Source organism: Rattus norvegicus, chromosome 20 (assembly GCF_021556685.1).
Source record: "Rattus norvegicus strain SHRSP/BbbUtx chromosome 20, alternate assembly SHRSP_T2T, whole genome shotgun sequence".
In the NCBI taxonomy this organism is placed as follows: Eukaryota; Metazoa; Chordata; class Mammalia; order Rodentia; family Muridae; genus Rattus; species Rattus norvegicus.
Window position 1 is genome coordinate 32,785,799 of NC_141553.1, and position 22,182 is coordinate 32,807,980.

The window sequence follows — 22,182 nt, forward strand, 5'->3', positions numbered from 1 at the left end:
AGAGCCAAACACCTGTCCAGTTTCCACAAAAGGCCATACATTTGTATACTTACTCATTAATTATACTTATATTATATGCGTAAACATAACATTCATTCATTCATCGCTCTCTCCTCTCTCAGGGCCCATCCTTTCTTTTGTGTGTGTGTGTGTGTGTGTGTGTGTGTGTGTAATGTGCACATGTAGGTGCACATACCATGGCACACACGGAGGTCAGAGAACAGCTATGTAGAGTCACTATTCTCTTTTCCCTTGGTTTGGGGCATCATTAAGTGACAAGCGTGTCAGCCAAGAGTCATCTTATTAACTGTAGTTCTGTGGTACTGCAGTTGTCCTCTATACTAGAGCTAGTGACGTTAACAGTTACATCACAAAATAAAGCCAGCTGCCAAACCTCTGCCCACCCACCTCTACCTACGGTTTTATGTCTAAGAGGACTTCAATCTGTCTGCCCTGTCTCCTAATATATAATATAATTCTCTATTTCCACTTACAGGTTTCCATCCTGGAAATATGCATATTCATATTCTCTCTCCCTCTCTCTCTTTCCCTCCCTCTCTCTCTCCCTCTCTCCTTATACTACCATTTAAAACAGTTTAATTTGCACTTGACTGTTGAAAGAGTTGGTTTGATTTATTTAAGATGTGAAACATCTGTATTGCTGAGAAAAGACAGCACTGACGTACCCTCGTGTGTGAAGAAGTATCTCTCCCACACACACTGTAGACATTGAGAAGTTGCCTCTGGCAGGACAGAAAACACGACTGTAATCTCGTAGTCTGTTTTTTACATTTCATTTTGTTTTTTTCCCTTGGCACATCCTGATTTTGAAATAGATCATAGTGTAAGTTTACTTTTAGTTTCCTCTTTGCTGGGTTGCTTTTGTTTATAAATTGAACACAGGATGTTCATCTGGCCTACTGGACTTCTATTTTTCTTTTCTACTTGTGGCACACTTCAGTTTTTACTCTTTTAATGGACTGTATCATTTTTCTGAAACATAGAGAAGCTATTCCTAGAGAATGATTCCAGGAAGTTAACTACAAAACACAGTTTGAAGTGGCGTTTCTTCCCTTTCAGTGGGAAGGTGTGTTGTTCTTCTGGGGAGGGGTATGTGGGTGTGAGGTGGGAGGGTGTCCTCTCGTGTGTTAGATCTGAGTGCTTATCTGCAGGTGCTGGCATGCGGTTTCCTTGTTTCTCACCAACTCCTTGGCACCATGGCACCATTTGCTTTTGCTTTTCTTTTGTTTTTCAAGACAGGTTTTCTCTGTGTGGGCCTGGCTGTCTTAGAACTCGATCTGTAGACTAGGCTGGCTTGAACTCATAAATCCATCTGCAAGGGCTGGGTTTAAAGGGGAGTGCCCCAATGCCTAGCTACTGTTTCTTTTTGGAAGTTCGTCTCTTTACAGAAGCTGGTTACATACCTTCCGTGTATCTGTTAGGTACTTAGCTACCCCTAGGATGTTTTCTGTTGTCTTTTCATATTTATATATTTATTTATTGGGAGACAAGGTCTCATCAAGTAGCCTGGCAGACCTGGAACTGTATAGATCAGATTTGCCTGTTTCGGCACCCCCGTTGTCTCCCTGTTGCTGGGATCAGAGACATGCACGGCCATACCCAGCCTTTTAAAAGGCTCTGTGTGTGTGTGTGTGTGTGTGTGTGTGTGTGTGTGTGTGTGTGTGTGGCATGCCCTATGCATATAGGTAACTGTTTGCAATGTGGAGGTCAGAGATCAATTTCAGGAATTCATTCATTCTTTCCATGATGGGATCCAGGGACCAAACTCAGGTGGTGGCAGTTGCCACACAACCCTTTTATGTACTGAGACATCTTGCTCACCCATCTCTCCTGTTTTCTGTGGATTAGGAATCTGATCAGGGTTTGTCTGGGTTCCCACTTCAGGATCTCATGAGGATAGAGCGTAAGTGCCAGCTGGAGCTACAGCCCCTCTCTGTGGCTCCTCTAGTGACAGGTCAGCTTCTAAGCTTGCAGTGCTGGACACATTCTGCTAATTGAAGGTTATTGGACAGAAGGCCTTGTATTCTTGGGTCGTGCCTGGTGGTGCTGCTGTTCTTGCCCCGTGTCCTTCTCACACGGCTACACATGTCCCTGAAGCCAGCAAGAATCACTAGGTAAAGCATCTCGTTCTGAGATACAGTGGAGAAGTGTGACATCCCACCTTTTTGCTGTGTTCTATGAATTTTTTTTTTTCCGGAGCTGGGGACCGAACCCAGGGCCTTGCGCTTGCTAGGCAAGCGCTCTACCACTGAGCTAAATCCCCAACCCATGAATTATTAATAGGAGAATGTCACAACTTCCTGTCTTCAAGGGGTATTAGCAGGAGGCAGTTCCTAGGGGTTATTTTAGAATCTACACCAAGGCCGTTTCCTCTTAGGAAGTACATTCAGTGTAAGGAATCTTTTCTTGGGAGCTCTTTGCAAAACTAAAGCATCCTGTACATCAAGAAAGCAGAATCTGGAAAACTAATCACTTGAGGGGTCATCGAAGTAGAAGCATTCAGACTCGAGAGAGATTGTAGCATTCGGTTTGTTCGTTTGTGCCAGAATCCGTTGTAGCCCCAGGCTGGCCCTTGAACATTGTGTACCTAGGGCTGGGCTTGAGCTCCTGGTCTTCCTGTTTATCTTCCGAGCGTAGGATGACATAGCTTGTTGAGAATATGTGATCTTAACGAGACCGTTACAGAAAAGGCATCGCTTCACGCTTCAAAAAGCAGCAAGCAGCAGGATCGAGGGCTAAGCATCGTAGGGATGCCAGTTTCAGCTGCATGAAAGGACTGAGGCAGCATGGAGTGCAACGTGGTGTTCAGAGGAATATGTAGATGCTGCAAGCAGTTGTTGGTGACAGTACGTGTGAGTGGGGCGCGAGTGGGATGGGGGCAGAATGGATCTGCAGAGGCATACAGTGACGAACTTTCAAGGGCCTTTTTGAGTCTTAAGGGTCTGAGTTCTGCTTCGTCTGACAATGTAGCCATCAGGGCTATGTCTGTTTTCAATGCCGACAGCAATGTGGGCTTTGGGCTTCTCCTTACGATCTGACCACAGAGACGGCTTCCTTCACCACCTGTCCAGCTTTCGAATAGTGGGCGCATCTGCTTGTCAATGGCGAATGTCACTTAACCAGTTTATTATTATCATTGTCTCTTCTGTGTATGGGGGCCTCTATGTATCATGATGCAAGGGGCGGTCAGGGGACAGCCTGTGGAAGTGGCTTTTTCCCTTCACTGAATGGATTCCAGAAACTGAATTCATCTTAGTCACTGTTGTGTTGTGTAGAGACACCATGGGCCAGGGCAACTCTTAGAAAAGAAAGCATTTAATTGGGGCCTGCAGTTTTAGAGGGTTTTATTATCATGACGGTAAGCATTGGTGTTGGAGTAGAAGCTAAGAAAGATGGAGTGGGTTGTTAGGGTTTAAATCTCGGTCCGTGCCCAGACAGAAAATACTAAGACACCATGGTTCCACGTGGAGATGTTTAGTGAGAGAAGAGTAGAAGAGAGGAAAGGTGGCCGGCCATGGGCACGTGGAGGGGGGTGGTGGGGGCAAGAACAGAGAACAAAGAGCAAGAGGGGTAAGAGAGGGTAAGAGAGAGTAAGAGAGTGAGGAGGGGCAAGCAGCCCCTTTTATAGTTGTCAGGCACAGCTGGTTGTTGCTAGGCAACTGTGGGGCGGAGCATTCCTGGCTCTTCCTGGGTAGCTGTGGGGGTGGAGCTTAGACAGAATACCACCCCCCCCCGTCCCCCCCTCCCTGTTTTGGTTTAATTAAAAAGAAAAATTAGAGGCAATGGTGAAGCTTGCTTTGGGGCGATGTGTCTCTAGGGAACCTAAGAAAAATGGGTATGGGGATATTTGTGATAACAGTGGGTGGCATGGGCTTTGGAGATACTTAGGCACACTTCCTAATCCTTCTAATCCTTTCAGACAGTGCCACGCCCTGTTGATCAAAACATTCAAATGGGCCTACTGGGGCAATTCTTATTCAAATCACAACTGAGCTTAAGCAGTCACCTGTGGGAGCTCAGTGGGTACTTTTAGGACTGAGCCATCTTGCTGACTATAACTAATTCATTTCATCAATCCATTGTTCTCAAAAAGTACTCAACCAACTGTGTAAACATGAGCTAAACAAGGACAACAGTAGTAGACATGCCAATGCGGCCAGGGAAGAGCCCATGAGACCTCAGCTTTATTCAAAGAACTACAGGAAACTGAGAGCAGGAGAAATAGTCTTCTCCATAGAAGAACAAGCCAATTGATCATTTGATTCCAAGAAGCATGAATAGCATGATACAGAATGAACAGTACACACACACACACACACACACACACACACACACACACACACACACACACAGAGTAATCATTAATGAAAAAGAAAGGCTTCAAGTTTGAACTACAGCAAGGAGAGGTATGTGGGAGAGTTTAGAGGGGGAAAAAAAGGAAGGGGAAATTATGTAATTATAATCTCAAAAATAAAGATTATTGAAAACTGAGAAAGCAGAAGTATTACTCCTGGATTAGGCAAAAAGGGATGGGGTGGGGGAAAAAAACTAGGGAAAAAGGAATAAGTGTTTCTAAATAGCTACAATTTACTTTCCATGTTTCCTAAAAGCCCTATAGGATATTACCTGATTAGAGAAACATGTTACAAATCCACCAATACATAGACTACAGGAACTGTAATGGAATACACGAGGACAAGCCACATGATTGGTGGTTAAATTTATTTCATTTCATTTTGTTTCTTTGAGATCATGTTTTATTTTGAGGCTAGAGAGGACATTCAATTCCCTGTGTAGCCCAGGCTGGCTTTGAGCTTAACTCCCTTGCCGTCTTCCCCCTAGAGCTTATGTTGCAAGCAAACACCATCGAGTATGGCTCTGGAATGTATTTTATAACTTACCATCTTGCCACTTAAGCACATGCCTTACTTTCGTTACACTTTACTGGCATTTTTAGTAAAAACTTTATTAACTGCAAACGAAATGCTTTTTCTTGGACTTTTTATTTTACTTTGTATTTATGTATATGTCTACATGTACATATTTGCACATGTGTACAGGTGTTACCTTTAGAGCCTCAAAAGAGGGTGTCAGATCCCCTGGAGCTCAAATGCCAAGGACCAACATTGCCTTGGAGAGGGGTTCTGAGGAAGGGGAGTCTGGGAGTGGCAAAACAAATGACTTGAAGTCAAATCTTGGATCCAAGCTGACAGCCTATGTTCTGCCTGAGATGGTTTTCCAGACAGCTCGCTCTCTATGTTCTAGATAGTCCCTTTAAAATAATTTCATTGTATTTACTGATTGATTGATTATTGTACTGGCTACTTTTGACACAAGCTGGAGTTATCACAGAGAAAGGAGCCTCCCTTGAGGAAATGCCTCCATGAGACCCAGCTGTAAGACATTTTCTCAACTAGTGATCAAGATGGGAGGGCCCAGCCCATTGTGTGTGCTGCTGTCCCTGGGCTGGTGATCTTGGATTCTATAACAGAACAAGCTGAGCAAGCTAGGGGAAGCAAGCCAATAAGCAGCATCCCTCCATGGCCTCCGCATCAGCTCCTGCCTCCAAATTCCTATCCTGTGTGAGTTCCTGTTCTGCCTTCCTTTGGTGATGAACAGCAATGTGGAAGTGTAAGCTGAATAAACCCTTTCCTCCCAACTTGCTTCTTGGTCATGATGTTTATTGCAGGAATAGAAACCCTGACTAAGACTATTATAATAATAAAGTATCCATTTATTATTATTGGGAGGCAGTGTCAGTTTTCTATTTCTGTGATGAGACATCATGACCAAGAAAACTTAGAGGAAAAGGTATTAAATTGGGTGTTTGCTTGCGGTTCATGACCATCATGGAATGAGTGTGATGGCCGACTGGTATGTTACCCGAGAGTTTGCATTTTGAGCCAACGGCTATGAGACAGAGAAATATCTAGTTAGAAATGGTGTGGGCCTTTGAAACCTCAAAGCCCTGCCCTATAACATACCCCTTTCAACAAGGCCACACTTTCTAATCCTTCCCCCAAAGGTTCTACCAACTACAGACCAAATATTCAATGTCTGAGCCTATGGGCGCCATTTTCATTCAAACCTCCCCAGAGTCATGCTTGACACAGCTTGAGTATAGAGTTCAGAAAACATTGACCAGAGTTGATTCCCTCACTGGCTCCCGGGTATTGACGTCGGGTCCTCGGATTTGGTGGCTAGATCCTTTACCTACTAGGCCATCTCACCATCATTTTCCCACCATTTTTAATTTTTAATTTTTTGAGATTTAAAAAAGTAAAAAAAAAAAAAACTTGTGTGTGGATATTTTACTTCCATATATTACGCGAGAAGAGTACCTGAAGAGACTAGAAGAGGACTTTGGATCCCCTGGAACTGGAGTTAACCAATGGCTGTTAGCTGCCATGTGGGTGCTGGGAATTGAACCTAGGTCTTCTGAAATAGCGTCTTTCCAGCCCTCCTACCGACTTTATGGGTGCAGGGGAAGTGAGAATATGTGTGTGTTACAATGCACACTTGGAGGTTGAAGAAGAACAAAAAACAACCTCAGGTCTGTCCTTGGTTTTCGCCTTGTTTGAGACGGTCTCTAGCTAGTTTTCCAGAATCTGGTTTCTGCCTCCCTTCCCGCCCTAGGCATGCTAGGATTACAGACACTGCAGTGTCTTAGCTTTACGGGTTCTAGGGGTCTGAGGGCTCCGGTTCACACACTGGCACAGCAAGTGCTTTACCAGCTGATCCATTCCCCAATCCTGTTTTGTTTGCTGAGAAAGAATCTCAGGTAGTCCAGGCTGGTCTGGAAGCAGCTAAGTAGCTGGAGATCACCTTGAACTCCTGGTCCTCCTGCCTCCCTTTCCTAATTGCTGTGGTTACCAGTGTTTTGGTTTTTTTTTTTTTTATTGTTGTTTTTTGTTTTTTGTTTTTTGTTTTTTGTTTTTTACCATAGAGTAAGCTTCCTAGGAAGGCAGATTCCGGGAAGTTTTTTTTTCAATGCAAGATGGGTCTCCACTGTGGGTTATCTTCCTTCTAGGGGACAAAATTATCCTATGTTCCCTGTTCCTAAAGGAAAGGGACAGTATTATCTGCATGTCTATGGGTATTCTCTTGTGTTGTATGTTCTGTTTGTAACAACGACATCACTTACTGCAGAACAGATTTTCACTGCCAAATCTCAGGGGAGAAATATGAAGTCTCTTAAGAAAAAAAAAATCATAAAATTCCTTGGTGTTGCTGCAACTCCAAGATAATTGGTTACAAGGTAATTGGTTAGAAAATGGTATTGTCCATTGCTTTTGCATGTGCTATAACTGAGATTTGAGGAAACGTTCCCATCGAGACTCAGGTAATCAATGTTGCCATGAAGCTAAGAACCACGTAGGTCCAGTAATTAAGACCCAGTGGCGGGGCTGGGGATTTAGCTCAGTGGTTAGAGCGCTTACCTAGGAAGCGCAAGGCCCTGGGTTCAGTCCCCAGCTCCGAAAAAAAGAACCAAAAAAAAAAAAAAAAAAAAAAAAGACCCAGTGGCACGACCCTCTGTCGTCTTGGGTTTGGTGTTAGCCATTATGGAAGCCTCAGAGTACACAGCTCAGCTTTATTTACAGTTACCTTTTTGGCCACAATGCCTAGTCTGTCTGTCTATTGTCTTCTCATCCACATCTATTCCTGGGGACCTTTGAACCTGGTCACCCCATAGTTCTTGTCATTCCTTAACTTCCTGTCAGAGCCAGTGTCACCCTCTAACCTGTCTTAATCAGAGCCAGCCAGTTGATCTTGCTTTTGCCAAATTTGTCTAAACAGCATGTAGCTGGGGCTGAAGGCTCCCATGAGCCACTAGCCCAGCAGTCACGGGCTTTTGGACTCACTGAAAGGATTCTGAAAATGAGACGAATGCTGGGATGTTTGTTTGTTTGTTTGTTTGTTTGTTTGTTTTCTGGATCATTCCACATGAAACTTGCTGCTCCATTATAGCAGGTGGCAGCCATTTTAGTTTTGATGTTGTATCAAATCAAAGAATTAATGTGAAGCTCAAGTACAGAAGGTTGAATAGTACCTAGGTTGCCTTGTTAAGACTGTCTGCTTGTAAACCAAGTCTAAGGGACAAGTCCATTATCTTTCTCTGCATAACAGTCTACCGTGAACTCAGCGTCTTATGAGCATGGTGAGTGGTTTTGACAGATGGGTTCTTTGGCTCTGCGAGTCTGAAATTGCTCTGCTGCTGAAGAGTCCTTGTGGCTTCACTAGCGTGCATGTCAGTTAGCAGGGCCTCGTGAATTGTGGCAGAACAAGGCAAACTCCTTGACTCCTTTAGATTTTTGCAGCTAGGAGTTAACATAGGGCTGTGGCCACAAGAGCCATTATTCACGGGGGCTGAGTACACTGTGAATGACTAAGCCAGCAAATCTAATCCCAGCACTCCAGAGACAGAGGCAGGCAGATCTGTGAGTTCAAAGCCAGCCTAGTCTACATAAAGAGTTCCAGGATAACCAGCACTAAATAATGAGACTCTGTCTCTAAAGAAAAAAGAAAAAAACCAAAAAACAAAAAACAAAACTAATGAACACCCAAAAAAAAGAAAGTATAAAGTGGAAAATTCCAGCTTTGTTTTAAATACGTGAGTGCTGAATAATAATGATGTCACTCTGTTTTCAGACCTCTTTATTGTGCAAAGCTGCCATCCATGCAGGGATCATCACGGATGAACTAGGTGGCCAGATCAACCTGCTTCAGAGCAAGGGGATAAGTCACTACGAAGGAATCCTGGCCAACGGTGTGCTCTCCCGGCAGTAAGTACTTTGTTTGTGTTCTGAGAGGAGAAAGCTCTGAGGCCATAATTGATCAGCTTGCAGTTCTGAAGGGACGGCAGGGGTGTTTTGCCAAGTGGCAGTCAGCTGTGAAAATATTTGTGTTATATGGGGGCTACCAGGATGGCTCAGCTATTAAAAGTACCTGTTGCTGTACCAGAGGACCCAAGTTCTATTCCCAGCATCACACTGGCAACTCACAGCCATCTGTGATGCAGGTTCTAAGGTGCCTTCTTCAGGCACCAGGCATACAAATAGCACACAAAGATTAAGGCAAAACACTGGTAATTAAAAAATAAAATAAGGGGTTGGGGATTTAGCTCAGCGGTAGAGCGCTTGCCTAGGGAGCGCAAGGCCCTGGGTTCGATCCCCAGCTCCGGCAAAAAAAATAAATAAATAAAAAATAAATAAATAAATAAATAAATAAATAAATAAACTCTTTAAAATGGGTGAGAGTTTCAACAGCATTTATAGTCTTTATGTGGAAAATAAATGTAGTAGCAAGAGAGCTTTCTGGTTATGTGGGCACATAAGTTAAAATGGCAGACGTCTGAGCCCTGGGGTGGGAGAATTCTTGCAGTTCCAGCTGCACATGTGTGAGAGAATTAATGCTTATTCCTTTTGGGTTTTTATAGTTTCAGGAAATGACTTAAGTTAGCCCCAGTTTTACTTCATACTGAAGGGAAGAGGGAACTGAAATCTTCATAGAACCACCGAGTGCTCCCTACCTCAAAGATTCCTGGGGAGTAGAATGGGGGCTGCAATAAATGATAGATAGATAGATAGATAGATAGATAGATAGATAGATACATACATACATACATACATACATACATACATACATACATATATACATACATACATAGATCCTTAGATAGATGCACAGATAGATAGATACATAGATAGATACACAAATAGATAGATAGATACATAGATAGATAGATAGATAGATAGATACATACATACATACATACATACATACACAGACAGACAGATAGATAGATACATAGATACACAAATAGATAGATAGACAGACAGACAGATACATAGATACACAGACAGACAGACAGATACATAGATACATAGATAGATACACAAATAGACAGATAGATAGATACATAGATACATAGATAGATACACAAATAGATAGACAGACAGACAGATACATCGATACACAGATAGACAGATACATAGATACATAGATACATAGACAGACAGACAGATACATAGATACATAGATAGATACACAAATAGATAGATAGATACATAGATACATAGATAGATACACAAATAGATAGACAGACAGACAGATACATCGATACACAGATAGACAGATACATAGATACATAGATACATAGACAGACAGACAGATAGATACATAGATACACAGATAGATGATACATAGGTAGATAGACAGAGATAGATAGATACATAGATAGACAGACAGATAGATAGCAATGGCTTTTATTATGCGTTAGCATCTCAGTTCAATAGTTGTTTGCTTCATGGGGCTGGGATATGTAAATTGATTTAGACATTTCAAACTAAGCTTTGTATACATTCGGATACCCTTGGAGTTTAGGAGGTGTGGAGAGCTGTTACTATAGCCTAATAACAGGCTGCTCCAAGGTGCCAATACCCACACACCTGAGAGCAGTAATGTGTGTGGAGAAGGAGGCTCCCTGAAGATGGGTAGTTAGTGAGGAGGATGTGTTCCTGGAACCTTCAGGTCTCTTCCTTCCCCATACATACCCTACCCTCACCATTCCCACCCCCACACCCAGTCTTCCCTGTACTCTTGTCAGTCCCTGGAAATGTTTCCTTTGACTACGATTGTGTTGTGAACAACTTTCCACAGTTTTAGTCCCAAGGATAAGTATAAGGCTCGGGACAGAAGCAGCACACACTTCGTGATCTATATGCCACGTGACAGTCTTTAGCCTTATTGTCCCCTTTTTACTTATCGTTTTCTGCTTGCTGTGAACACGTGGTCCTTCCATTACCACTCAAGTTCTTGGATTACAAGTGTACACCCAGTTTATCCAATGCTGAAGATCAAACCCAGAGCTCTGTGTATGTTGGACAAGCACTCAACCTCCCAGCCACTCCACTAACATCCCAGACCTCTCTTGTGCACAGGAAACTCAACTTTCATTGTTCTATCCTTGTGCTGGATATCATTTGACACATGCTAGTCATCTGAGAGGAGGGAACCACCATGAAGAAAATGTCTCCATAAGATGGCACTGGGTGCAAGCCTTTGGGGCATTTTCTTAATTAGTAATTGGTAGGGGACTGCCTAGCATATTGTGGGTGGGGCCATCCTTGGGCTAGTGGCCCTGGGTTCTGTTAGAAAACAAGCTGAGCCTCCGTGGCCTCTGCCTAAGCTCCTGCTTTCAGGTTCCTGCCCTGCTTGAATTCCTGTCCTGACTTCCTACAATGATGAAGAGTGATGTGGACGTGTTTCTTCCCCAACTTGCTTTTGGTCATGGTGTATCATCACAAGAATAGGAACCCTGACTAAGGCAGTACTCATAAGCGTGTGGACCATCTTGCTTGGTAGGAAGTCCATTACAAGCATGTGCGGTGTCCCAGCATTTGAGAGTCTAAAGTCAGAGGATTGTGAATTCCAGGCTAGCCTGGGCTGTATATACCCAGACCCACTGTCAGAAAACCTGGGGTTAAGAGATCACTTTATCAATAGTAGATAGGTTCTCAAGTTAGTGTAGGTTGGATTGAATCTGATGTCATTTTGAGAAAGTATGTAACTATTATAGTTTAACAAAGGTGTGGGCCAACAACATGGCTATTATAGGAAGCTGCGTTCTACGTTTTTTTGAAAGAGAAAAAAATCACTTCAGAAATTTCTAGTAAAAACTGGGTTTAAAATTCTTTTCCAGGTTAGGCTGCTGGGAGTAGGGTTTAGAAGGAGCACCTGAGGTTAGGAGAGAAGTTGGGTATGTGATGGCCATGAGAGAAGACACTCATGGAAAATGGCAAAAGGGAGGAGCAAGGCTTAGGGGAGACAGAGTCAAAGGCTGAGGAAAGGAGCCAGAGAGCCATGGAGATGGATGTCGGCTTGTCGTGGAGCCAAACAGGCAAGCTTTCCAGTGGCTGAGGAGAAAGAAGAAATCCATTTGGGGTGGAGGTGGTTGCCGGTAGAAGCATTCTCATCTGAGAGGTCTCATCTAAGGCAGTGCAAGCCTTGCTGGGTGTGTGACCCCAAAGATTGTCCAATGAGAATGGGTTGTGTGTTGCACACAGCACTGAGGACTTAGATTCAGTGCCCCCACCCACCGTGAGGTCCCATTTGCCTTTTTGTTTTCCAGGTAGGATTTTAAGAATGAAGAGACCACTGAGTGCTCTTTTCTCAGAGATAAATTTTTTGTTTTAAGAAAGGGTCTCAGCCTAAGCAAGCCTGCAGCTTACTATAGCCAGGCTGGCCTTGAACTCCTACTTCCTCTTTCCACTGGCCTGTATCACCATGCTCAACAGAATGCTTCTAGAGACTGATGTCATCGCTGAAATGAATGAAATTATACCATATATACACTTTCCTTTCTTCCTTTTCTTTTTCACACTATTTCTTTTCTTTTCCTTTCTTTTCTTTTTTCTTTTCTTTTTTTAACAGTTTGCCTATGTAGTGCTGGCTTGGAACTTGTTATGTAGACCAGAGGTCTGCCTGTCTTAGCCTCCTTACTGATGAAATTAAAGATGTGCACTGCCACACCCAGTAATACATATGTGTATACACAAACTACATATACTTAAGGATTTTTTCCTATTTTTTATGTGTATGAGTGTTTTGTTTGCACGCATGTATGTGCACCATGTGAATGCCTCAGCCCCAAAGAGATCAGAAGTCAGCAGACCACCTAGAATTAGAGTTACAGAAAGTTTTGAGCTACTATGTAGTTGCTGGGAATTGAACCTCGTGCCCCTGGAACAGTGCTCTTAACCACGGAGCCATCTTTCAGTCTCTCTTGTCCATACATATATGTTTATTATGTACATAACTGTCTCAAACTTTGGAAGATTGACGAGAAAGACAAGAAGACAGTTAAGTAAAAAAGTGAGTTCCATTCTCTCGATTACCTATGTAGCAATTAGACTTAATGTATAAATATAATTTAGAAAATAACTTGAAATTAAATCTGCATACCAAAGATGTTCATAAATGTCAATGATTCACAGCTTCTAGGGAATTGGTGGTTTATCGTTATTAGTTATTTGAACAAATTTTGTTGTTTTTTTGTTTTGGTGGGAGTAGGAAGCCTGGAATTATACCCAGGAGTGTACTTTTCTCCTTGTGATCCCTGTTCAGAACAGGGATTCAACTGTATGTGAACCCAGTCCCCTCTGCTTGTTTAGATCCCAGATCTTCAGGGAGCAGCTGTTTTTGTCTGTGATGTTTTGCCCTTGGGGAACCACCGAACTTGCGGTCATTGAACTTCTGTTCCCACAAATGATGGCTTGGTATTCAGGAAAAACAGCACAGAAGGAAGTGTTGCAGCTGAGGAAGAAGGGGTCCCTAAAGCAAATATCCAGACTCTGCTGGGACTCATCCGGGGGTCAGGCCACTTCCTCGATTTGAGTAGGCCAGAATGGAATCAGGAAGAAGGACTGACCTCATCCAGCGGAGGAGGGGAAGGAGGAGGAGGCTCTGACCATCAGAAGAGAAAGCCTTTCCTTTGTGTTTACCTCAGATTGTCCAGACTGTCTGACTCTGGAGCCGGGGGGGGGGGGGGGGGGGGCTTCTTTCTTATTCCTGTAATTTGATGGGATTTGTTTGCCCTACTGCCCTCCCCTAGGTGGTAGCTTTTACGGAGGTTTGTCTACTCTTAGTGTAACTCTGTTCCACTTACTTAGCTGGACAAGTGAAGTGGCCACCGGAAGCCAGCTGATAATGGAGAAAAGACAGCAGAAAACCATTAGCAGGACCTCCCTCCCCCGGGTCTGCACTTTTGAATGAAAATTTAATTTTATTACACTTTAAAAGTGTGTGTGTGTGTGTGTGTGTGTGTGCACGCGCGTGCGCAGAAGTTAACCTTTCCACACTTACCCTCTCTAATTGACAACAAAAATATCAAAGTCAGTATGTCAGTGCCTCATGGCAGTGAGAGCAAGTGTGAGTGTTCATGGTGGTATGATCACTGGGGGCCATGTTTCCTGTGTAATGCCTATGTTGGGGCATTAGGAGAAAGAAAACTTAACTAAGAAGTAAAAGAGAGACTCTTGATGAATTGTAAATTTATTCCCAATGGTATGTACCTTTTCCAGAGGGTTCTCAAAAAGGACGTAAGTGATTGAGGTGCATGACATGAAATTCCCAAATAATCAATACAAATATTAAGTTTGGAGAAAAAAAACTACCGTAAGACCCCAGTTATACCGTGTACTGAACCATATATATATATATATATATATATATATATATATATATATATATATATATATATATATAAAATGTGTATGTATATATAATATATATGTATATGTGTGTGTGTATATATATAAAAACCAAGGCCTTTTACCAGCATATCACAGGAATGCCTGCCTGTCCATATTTACTCTAATGGTACACAAAAGAGTTTGGTTTGGGATGAACTTGGGGTATTTGCAAGAGAATTGACCTACAGATCATCATATTCAGCAAGATTATGGAGACCCAGGAAGATAAAGCTAGGACAAGAGGAATACGGCAAAGCTGCAGCTATCTAGTGAGGTCTAGGAAAGCCCAGGCTATACATCAAGATGCTATCTTAGGTATAACTAGAAGGGAGATGTCTGGTTGGTTCTATGGGAGAGGGGCCTCAGTTGAATTGCCTTATCAGATTTACTTGTGGGCACGACTGTGGGGTAATTTCATGGTTGATGACTGATATGGGAGGGGCCCAGCCAACTGGGTGGGGCCAGCTCCGGCAGGTGGTCCTTTGTGGTGTAAGAAAGCAGGCAGAGCAATCCAATAAGCAGCATTCCTTCACGTCCTCTGCTTTACTTCTTGTTCAGGTTTCTGTCGTTAGTTCCTGCCTTGCCTTGGTGAGGGAGGCTGAAAGTGAAGTAAACCTTTTCCCCTCCAGAAGATTGTTTGCCACCGTAACAAAAAGCAGGCTAGGACAGATGACTTTAGGTCAGGGAAACCATGGAAAGTTTGGAATGAGGATGGTGGAGAGTAAATACAAAGTAATCTTGTGCACATGTGTGAGAATGTCATGGTTAAATTCGTTTAATTGGTGCATACTATTACAAAAGGTTTTGTGTTTTAATTTATGACAGTTTTTAAGTTAGCCCACCCTTGAAGATGCTGGTATAAATGATAGCAGGAGGGCATCAGGATGGGGGGGGGGGGTGTATGAAGCTGTCCTGTGCTAGTGTCTATCAAAGCAACTCTCTTACATGCCTCCTGTTTTGTCTCCTTTATTTCAGTGGTTCTCTGTCAGAAAAGCGATTTCTGTTTACATCCCCAGGTAAGGATCATGCTTTTCCTAAGTTTATTGTTTAAAAGTCTACAGTGGGAATTTAGTCCTGCAAACCCCAGAACTATGTAGAGTTCTATAGTTCAAGAATTTTCTGGCATATGGGTTTATTGTTTTGTTTTGTTTTGTATTGTTCTGTTTTGTTTCCAGCTTGGTTGTCCTGGGTCTATCTTTGCTAGACCAGTAACCTACCTCAACGTAAAGGCAAGAGGGTCAGGACTTCAAGACCATCCTCGGGTTAAATGTTATTTAATGGGGTGCTGGTGGCCCATGCTTTTAATCCCAAAACTTGGGAGGAGAGGCAGGCAGACCTCTGTGAGTTCAGGGCCAGCATGATCTACAGAGTGAGTTCTAGGACGGACAAGAGTTCACAAAGAATCCCTGTCTTGAAAAACAAACAAACAAAAAACACCCCCACAAAACTCTACTATTTAGCTGCGCATAGTAGGTGTTCAACTTTAATCCCAATACCTCTCTCTAAGAACAAATAATAGTAAATGTATGCATATATGAATACATACACATGCATATATACACACACACCACAATAGTAAGCTGTAGCATGCTATACATTTTTCATTTAACTTTAAATTCTCAGTATTTTCCTATTTACTATATACTTCATATTTATAAATATATATAAAATATATTTAAATATATATTTCATATATATTTCCAAATTACTATATATGGATATGCCATTAATTAACCACTCCCCTCTACAATGTTTAGATTGTTACATTTTCCTGAAATTTCACTCTTAAAGAATGACATGGCTGAAATTTACCTGTATTTTATATTCTAGGTTTTGGGTTTTTTTTTTAACCTCTTGTTCATGAGCTATACATTTCTACTTTGGTTGTGGTTAGTCCTTTGAGGGATAGTCTCACTCTGTTCCCCTATGTGGCCTGAATGAGATATGTAAATCAGGCTGGCCTCAGACTCACCAAGATCCACCTGCGTCTGCCAGTCCAGTCCAGTCCAGGGGTCAAAGGCGTGCATCGCCATGTCCAGCAGACATTTTCACTTCTAACTGTCCTTTATCTCTACCCAAGGGTCACAAAGAAAGGTACAGTGTGATATCATCCTCCATTCGTTTATAGTTTATACAGCCAGTGGCCTATCCCGGGACAGGAGAGCCTCTTCATTTGAGGCAGAGAGAGTAGGCGAGAAGCATGGCGTTTTCAGTGGCCGAGTGACACGCTGCCTGAGAACGTCTTCAGTTAATGCACCACAGCTGTGACAATGGGAATCCCACAGCTTCCCCAGCCTTGGTAACAGTTACCTGCCAAACCTCCCCACGAGCTGTTTACCCTCACTCTGAGAGCCTCACCCAGCCATATGCAGTCTAATTCTGATTTGGGGAATTAACTTGAACCCAGCGAGGAGCTCAGAATAAAAGCCAATCCCGAGGTACATGGAACAAACCGTGACCTTTTTGAGTAGAGGAACAATTTTATGCTTTCAGACTTAGCTCAGACTTTACTTTCTAACATCATAGGCAAACACGTATTCATTTCCCTACGCACAAAGCAGATTTGCTTATCTTATTTATTTATTTATTTATTTATTTATCTATTTATTTATCTATTTATCTATTTATTTATTTTTGAGACAGCATCTCACTGTGTGTGTATCCCTGTACCCTGTACCCTTGGCTAGCCTGGAACGCACATAGACCCTCTTGCCTCTACCTCCTGAGTCTGGGGTTAATGCTACACACCGCCACACCCCATTCAGAAGCTGGATTGTGTGTGTGTTTGTGAGGGGTGTGATATCTGTGTTGTGACATGGCTTTCTCCTCTAGGAATGAGTATAACAACGGTGGCTATTCCGTCGGTGATCTTCATTGCCCTCCTTCTGACTGGGACCGGGATCTTTGCGATCTGTAGGAAGTAGGTGGATTTACACGTTTTCAATCTCTCATTCTATACATAAGCAGTTTGTTGGCTGACTTTTCTCATCACTCGGACAAAAGTGTCTTAAGGGAAGAAGGGTTTGTGTGGGCTCGCAGTTTGAGGACGCATAGTCTGCCCATCGCAGTGGAGGGAGACGATAGCAGGAGTGTGACGTAGCTGGTCGCATCCCATCTGCGGGATGTCGGGATCCACAGGAATCAAGGAGAGAGGAATGCTGCCTTCTGACGAATCTGAAACCTCAGCCCAGGGAATGGTGTCATCCCCGACTCATGTGGAGCTTCCTGTCTAGGCGCGCACTTATAGGCAAACCCCGAGGTGCTTTCCCCTAGTGGAATAATCGTTGCTAACATCATAAACCTCAGAAGTTTACTCCTCTGGTCCATATGTGTTTAAGAAGCTGCACACCGTCTTCAGAGAGGAAATGTCTTGGGTCCAGATGTTAACATAGGGATTATCTGGTACTGCATTTTATGGCTTCCCACATGATCACTCACTGCTGGAGCAACATCTGGGAGCTGACGTATCCCCTGTGAAATCTCCCTCGTTCGCCTACCTGATGGAGATTGTATTAGAAAGAGGACCCGGTGTCTGGGTTCAGCTCCCACCATGTCCCTAGATAGCCCAGCAATGTCCGATGTGACTGTTTTCTCTTGGAACAAAGATGTTTACGATGATGGGTACTGACTCTTTTTCATAGCCCTGTATGTTATTTTTATTATTATAACAAATGATAGAAATTGGATTTAAACCAAAAGTAAGAAATAGTCTCAGGCTGGAGAGATGGCTCAGTGGTTAAGAGCACTGTCTGCTTTTCCAGAGGTCCTGAGTTCAATTCCCTGCAACCACATGGTGGCTCACAACCATCTGTAATGAGATCTGATGCCCTCTTCTGACCTGCTAGTGTACTTGCAGGCAGAATACTGTATACATAATAAATAAATAAATAAATAAATAAATAAATAAATAAATAAATAAATGTTTAAAAAAAAGAATATGTGTAAAAAAGAAATAGTCTCAGGTTTTCTTTTTATAATTTAAAAAGCTTTAGAACATGTAAATATATGCATTAGTTTGACTAGAATGTCAAATCATTGTACACGTTCACGTTCAACATAACTGATGTTAATTGCTTTTTTTTTTTTTTTGTTCTTTTTTTTCGGAGCTGGGGACCGAACCCAGGGTCTTGCACTTCCTAGGCAAGCGCTCTACCACTGAGCTAAATCCCCAACCCGATGTTAATTGCTTTTAAAGGCACCCACAGATTATACTTTATAGAAAATAGAATATAAATTGATCCTTACAAATTACTTAAGAATTTTATTGGTTTTCTGAGCCACTGAGAAAAATCAAATAATAATGCATTGCTTCCTAATATAGAAAATAAAATTAGCATACATTCCCTCGGTGATTGTATGTGACCTTAATTATATACATATGATATATATTATATAAATATGATATAGAGGACGCAAGACAGACAGATTGGCTGGTGAGTGTTTAATAGAGCTTTTTGTCTTGACAGGAAGAAAAAGAAAGGCAATCCATTTGTGTCAGCCGAGGCTCAGAAAACAGGTTGGTTCACACTCCGTCTACAGTTGTATTCTGTTTGCAGGGGAGAGGGCCAGCTCTGCTAATGCAGTGTTAATGGGGTACATTTGTAGGACAGGTGCTACCTAGCTTACTGGTAGAACATTTGCCTGGCAGGTACAAGATGCTGGGTTCTGTACCCAATGAGCCCCTTTATCTGTGAGTGATGTGTTCTAAGACACTAAGGGTTGCCCAAGACTATAACTAGAACTAAATCGTGTACATAACCCTGTACATGCAGAGCTCTGATAAAATGTAGCTTATGTATTAGGTATGGTGAGGGATTAAGAAAACGCTAAGTAATAATGAAACAGGACAGTTGAATAGAATGCTCACTACTTTGCTTTGAGCACATTATAAATTGACTACAGGGGAATGTTTCAGTTTCTCCTTCTCTCACTGTGATAAAATAATCTGAAAAAAAGGCAACTTTAAGAAAGAAGGTTTGTTTTCACTGACAGTGCAAGATCCAGTCCATTGTGGTGGTGGTGGGGAAGCAGGGGGCTAAAGATGGGAGCTTGAAGCAAACTGGTCACACTGCATCCTGGATGGGAAGACGCAGAGGGATGAATGCAGGCTGCTGCCCAGTTCCCCTTCCTCCAGTTCAGGATCCTGGGCAGGAAGTGGGCGCCATCATGTTGGCTTGGTATTGGTGGGAACCCTTGAATACAATCAAGACAACACGCTCCCCCCACCTGCCCGTTTTCTGGCTGAGTAGATTCTGTCAAGCTGCTGGGGGGGGGGGGGGGAGTGGGGACTAACCATCACAGGAGGGTAGCATTCAGAGAACAGATAAACTGGGCTGGAGGATGGTTCGAATCCAGGTAGTGCTTTGCAAGGACAGCATACAGTTTAAACATGAATTGCTTCTGGGATTTTTCTGTTTAATGTCTGGGGCCACGATTCCTTTCGTTTTTGGAACATAAACTGTAGGGAAGAGAAGACTACTCTCTGGTTTGAAGAATAGTAAGTTCCATTACCTTTGAATTAGCCAAGTTACAACGAAGAAATTCGTTGTTGTCTACTCTATACTCTGCCTCGGAGTTTTCATGGTGCTGTATCTGTTTAGCACGAGCCCGTGCTCTTTAAGTTTTGTTCTTTTCATTTGTGTATGTGGACTGGAAATGAGATTATTGCACTGTCATCAGGAGTGACAGCAGCCTTGTCCATGACCTGAACACGTGCTTGGCCTGAGTTCTAATCTTAGAATCAAAATAATGTAGACAGGGCTCGTGAGATGTCCTGACTTTAATCTCCTGGGGTCACAGGTGAATACTACTGACCTGTGTCTTTAAAAATTTTCCAAAGCAAACACATGGACCCTGCCTGGTTCATTCCTCAGTTTCCCATGAAATACAGTGGAGGCCTGAAGATGCTGAGGAAAGGCTGAGCTTAAATGGCAGCTGTGCTGTCTCCTCTGGGGTGTGAGGTTATGTGCCTACAGGAAATGGGCCCACGCGATTCCAGGGCTTGGAAACTACATCTTTTTTTTTTTTTAATTGATTTATGTGTGTGGGTGTTTTGTCTGCCTGAATGTATGTCTGTGAACTATGTCCCTGCCTGGTGCCCCCATGGTCAAGAAGAGGGTGTTGAATCCGCTGAGACCGGAGTTACAGATAGTTGTGACCTGCCATGTGGGTACTAGAAATCGAAATATCCTGGAAGAACAGCCTCTGCTCTTAACTCCTGAGCCATCTCTCCAGCCCACAACTACATTTATAGCATCAGTGGGGGCCAGTCATGGTGACTCATACCTCTAATCCTTGCACTCAGGAAGCAGAAGCAGGCAAATTTCTGAGTTCAAGATTAGCCCAGTCTACATAATGAGTTCCAGGGCAGCCAGGGCTGTGCAAAGAGACCCTATTTCAAAAAAATAAATAAAGTTACGGGTGGGTAATGCACATTCTGTGGGGCCTGCCTTGTCGTGCTGTGCTCAGCAAACAACCAGGGAGCTGTAGCTGTGGGTTTGACCGCACCCGGCAGGAAGACTGACTTCTGACAGACTTGGGTATGTGAATCACATGCCTGAGGCCTGGTTTTACATTCTCTTGATTTCAGGCTGTTGGAAGCAGATTAAATATCCCTTTGCCAGGCATCAGTCGGCGGAATTTACCATCAGCTATGACAACGAGAAGGAGATGACACAAAAGTTGGACCTCATCACTAGTGACATGGCAGGTGAGTGTCACACCCCAGGGACCGTGCTCTGAGGAGGCTCTGCTGGTGGGAGGCCTGACACAGTAGAGCAGTAAGGCTAAGTAAGATCCTTTACTATAGCAGAAGTATGCGGCCCCATTCCCCCAGCACTCTCTGAAGAGTTTCAAGCTGACGCAGAGATATTAGTCAGTGGTCTCTTCACCCGAGTTGAGTATACCCTCACGGCACATAATGATCGTAAAGAGTGAGGCCCACAGCTCTGCTAGGCTCTGCTAGTTACTTGTTATTATTTTGCCTTTGTTGTTGTTGGTGGTGGTGGTTGTTTTTTTCCAGAGAGGGTTTCTCTGTGTAGCTCTGGCTATCCTGGAAATTGAGTCGTAGACCAGGCTAGCCTCGAACTCATAGAGATCCGCCTGTCCCTGCTCTCAATTAATGTGTGCTACTCAGGTTTTTATTAAAGTACTGGGAACGAGGGACAAGGAAGGCTAACTGAGTGATGAATGAATACATCTCTGGCCTTTGAGCAGATGGAATTAGAGTAAGGGGCCTGTTTGGGTCAGAATGGTTCAGTGTCTCTGAGAAAGCATCAGTATGTCTCTCTTCCAGTTTATTTCCTGTCAGTCTTCTTCAGCTTGCCCCCAGAGTTACCTCAGACTGCTAGTATGTAGGTTCTGAGTGAGACTTCCATGTGATCTAATGGATGGACAACATAGCTCATGCTAGAAACATGGCTTCCCGTCCTGACTCCATTGCTCAGCAGCTGTTGTGATTTGAGGAACGTACTCAGTATCCCTCTGCTTTGTTTTCTGTTGTCATGTGACTACCTCATTTTGAAAACGGCTTGAATTGTTTCACTGTCTCAGAAATGATTTCATTATCTGGACACTATCACTAAGCCCAGACCTAATACTTACCTTTCATTTCCATTGCACCATCCTTCTCCCCTAATTCTCTTGCCACATCACACTGTCTTCATAGTTCTTTCTCCTCCGTATTATCAGGGTTCTGTAACAGAACTTATAGAATAAGTCTCTCGGTCTTTGTCTCTCTGTCTCTGTCTCTGTCTCCGTCTCTCTCTCTCTCTCTCTCTCTCTCTCTCTCTCTCTCTGTGTGTGTGTGTGTGTGTGTGTGTGTGTGTGTGTGTGTGTGTGTGTAGGAAAAGGATGACTTACTGGCTATGGTCTAGCTAGTCCACAATGTCTGTCTACCAATGAAAACTCC

General features: G+C 43.1%; 1 protein-coding gene across 3 annotated transcripts in view; it reads left to right on the forward strand.

The window, feature by feature from the left end:
* The window catches only part of Dcbld1 (discoidin, CUB and LCCL domain containing 1), a 112,595-nt gene that overhangs the window by 68,686 nt on the left and 21,727 nt on the right, over positions 1 to 22,182 (forward strand). For all 3 annotated transcript variants that reach the window (NM_001432027.1, NM_001432026.1, XM_087597522.1), the window contains 5 exon segments: positions 8,671 to 8,804; positions 15,249 to 15,289; positions 17,106 to 17,193; positions 18,740 to 18,789; positions 20,863 to 20,982. In NM_001432027.1, the coding sequence (NP_001418956.1) occupies positions 8,671 to 8,804; positions 15,249 to 15,289; positions 17,106 to 17,193; positions 18,740 to 18,789; positions 20,863 to 20,982 (433 nt within the window).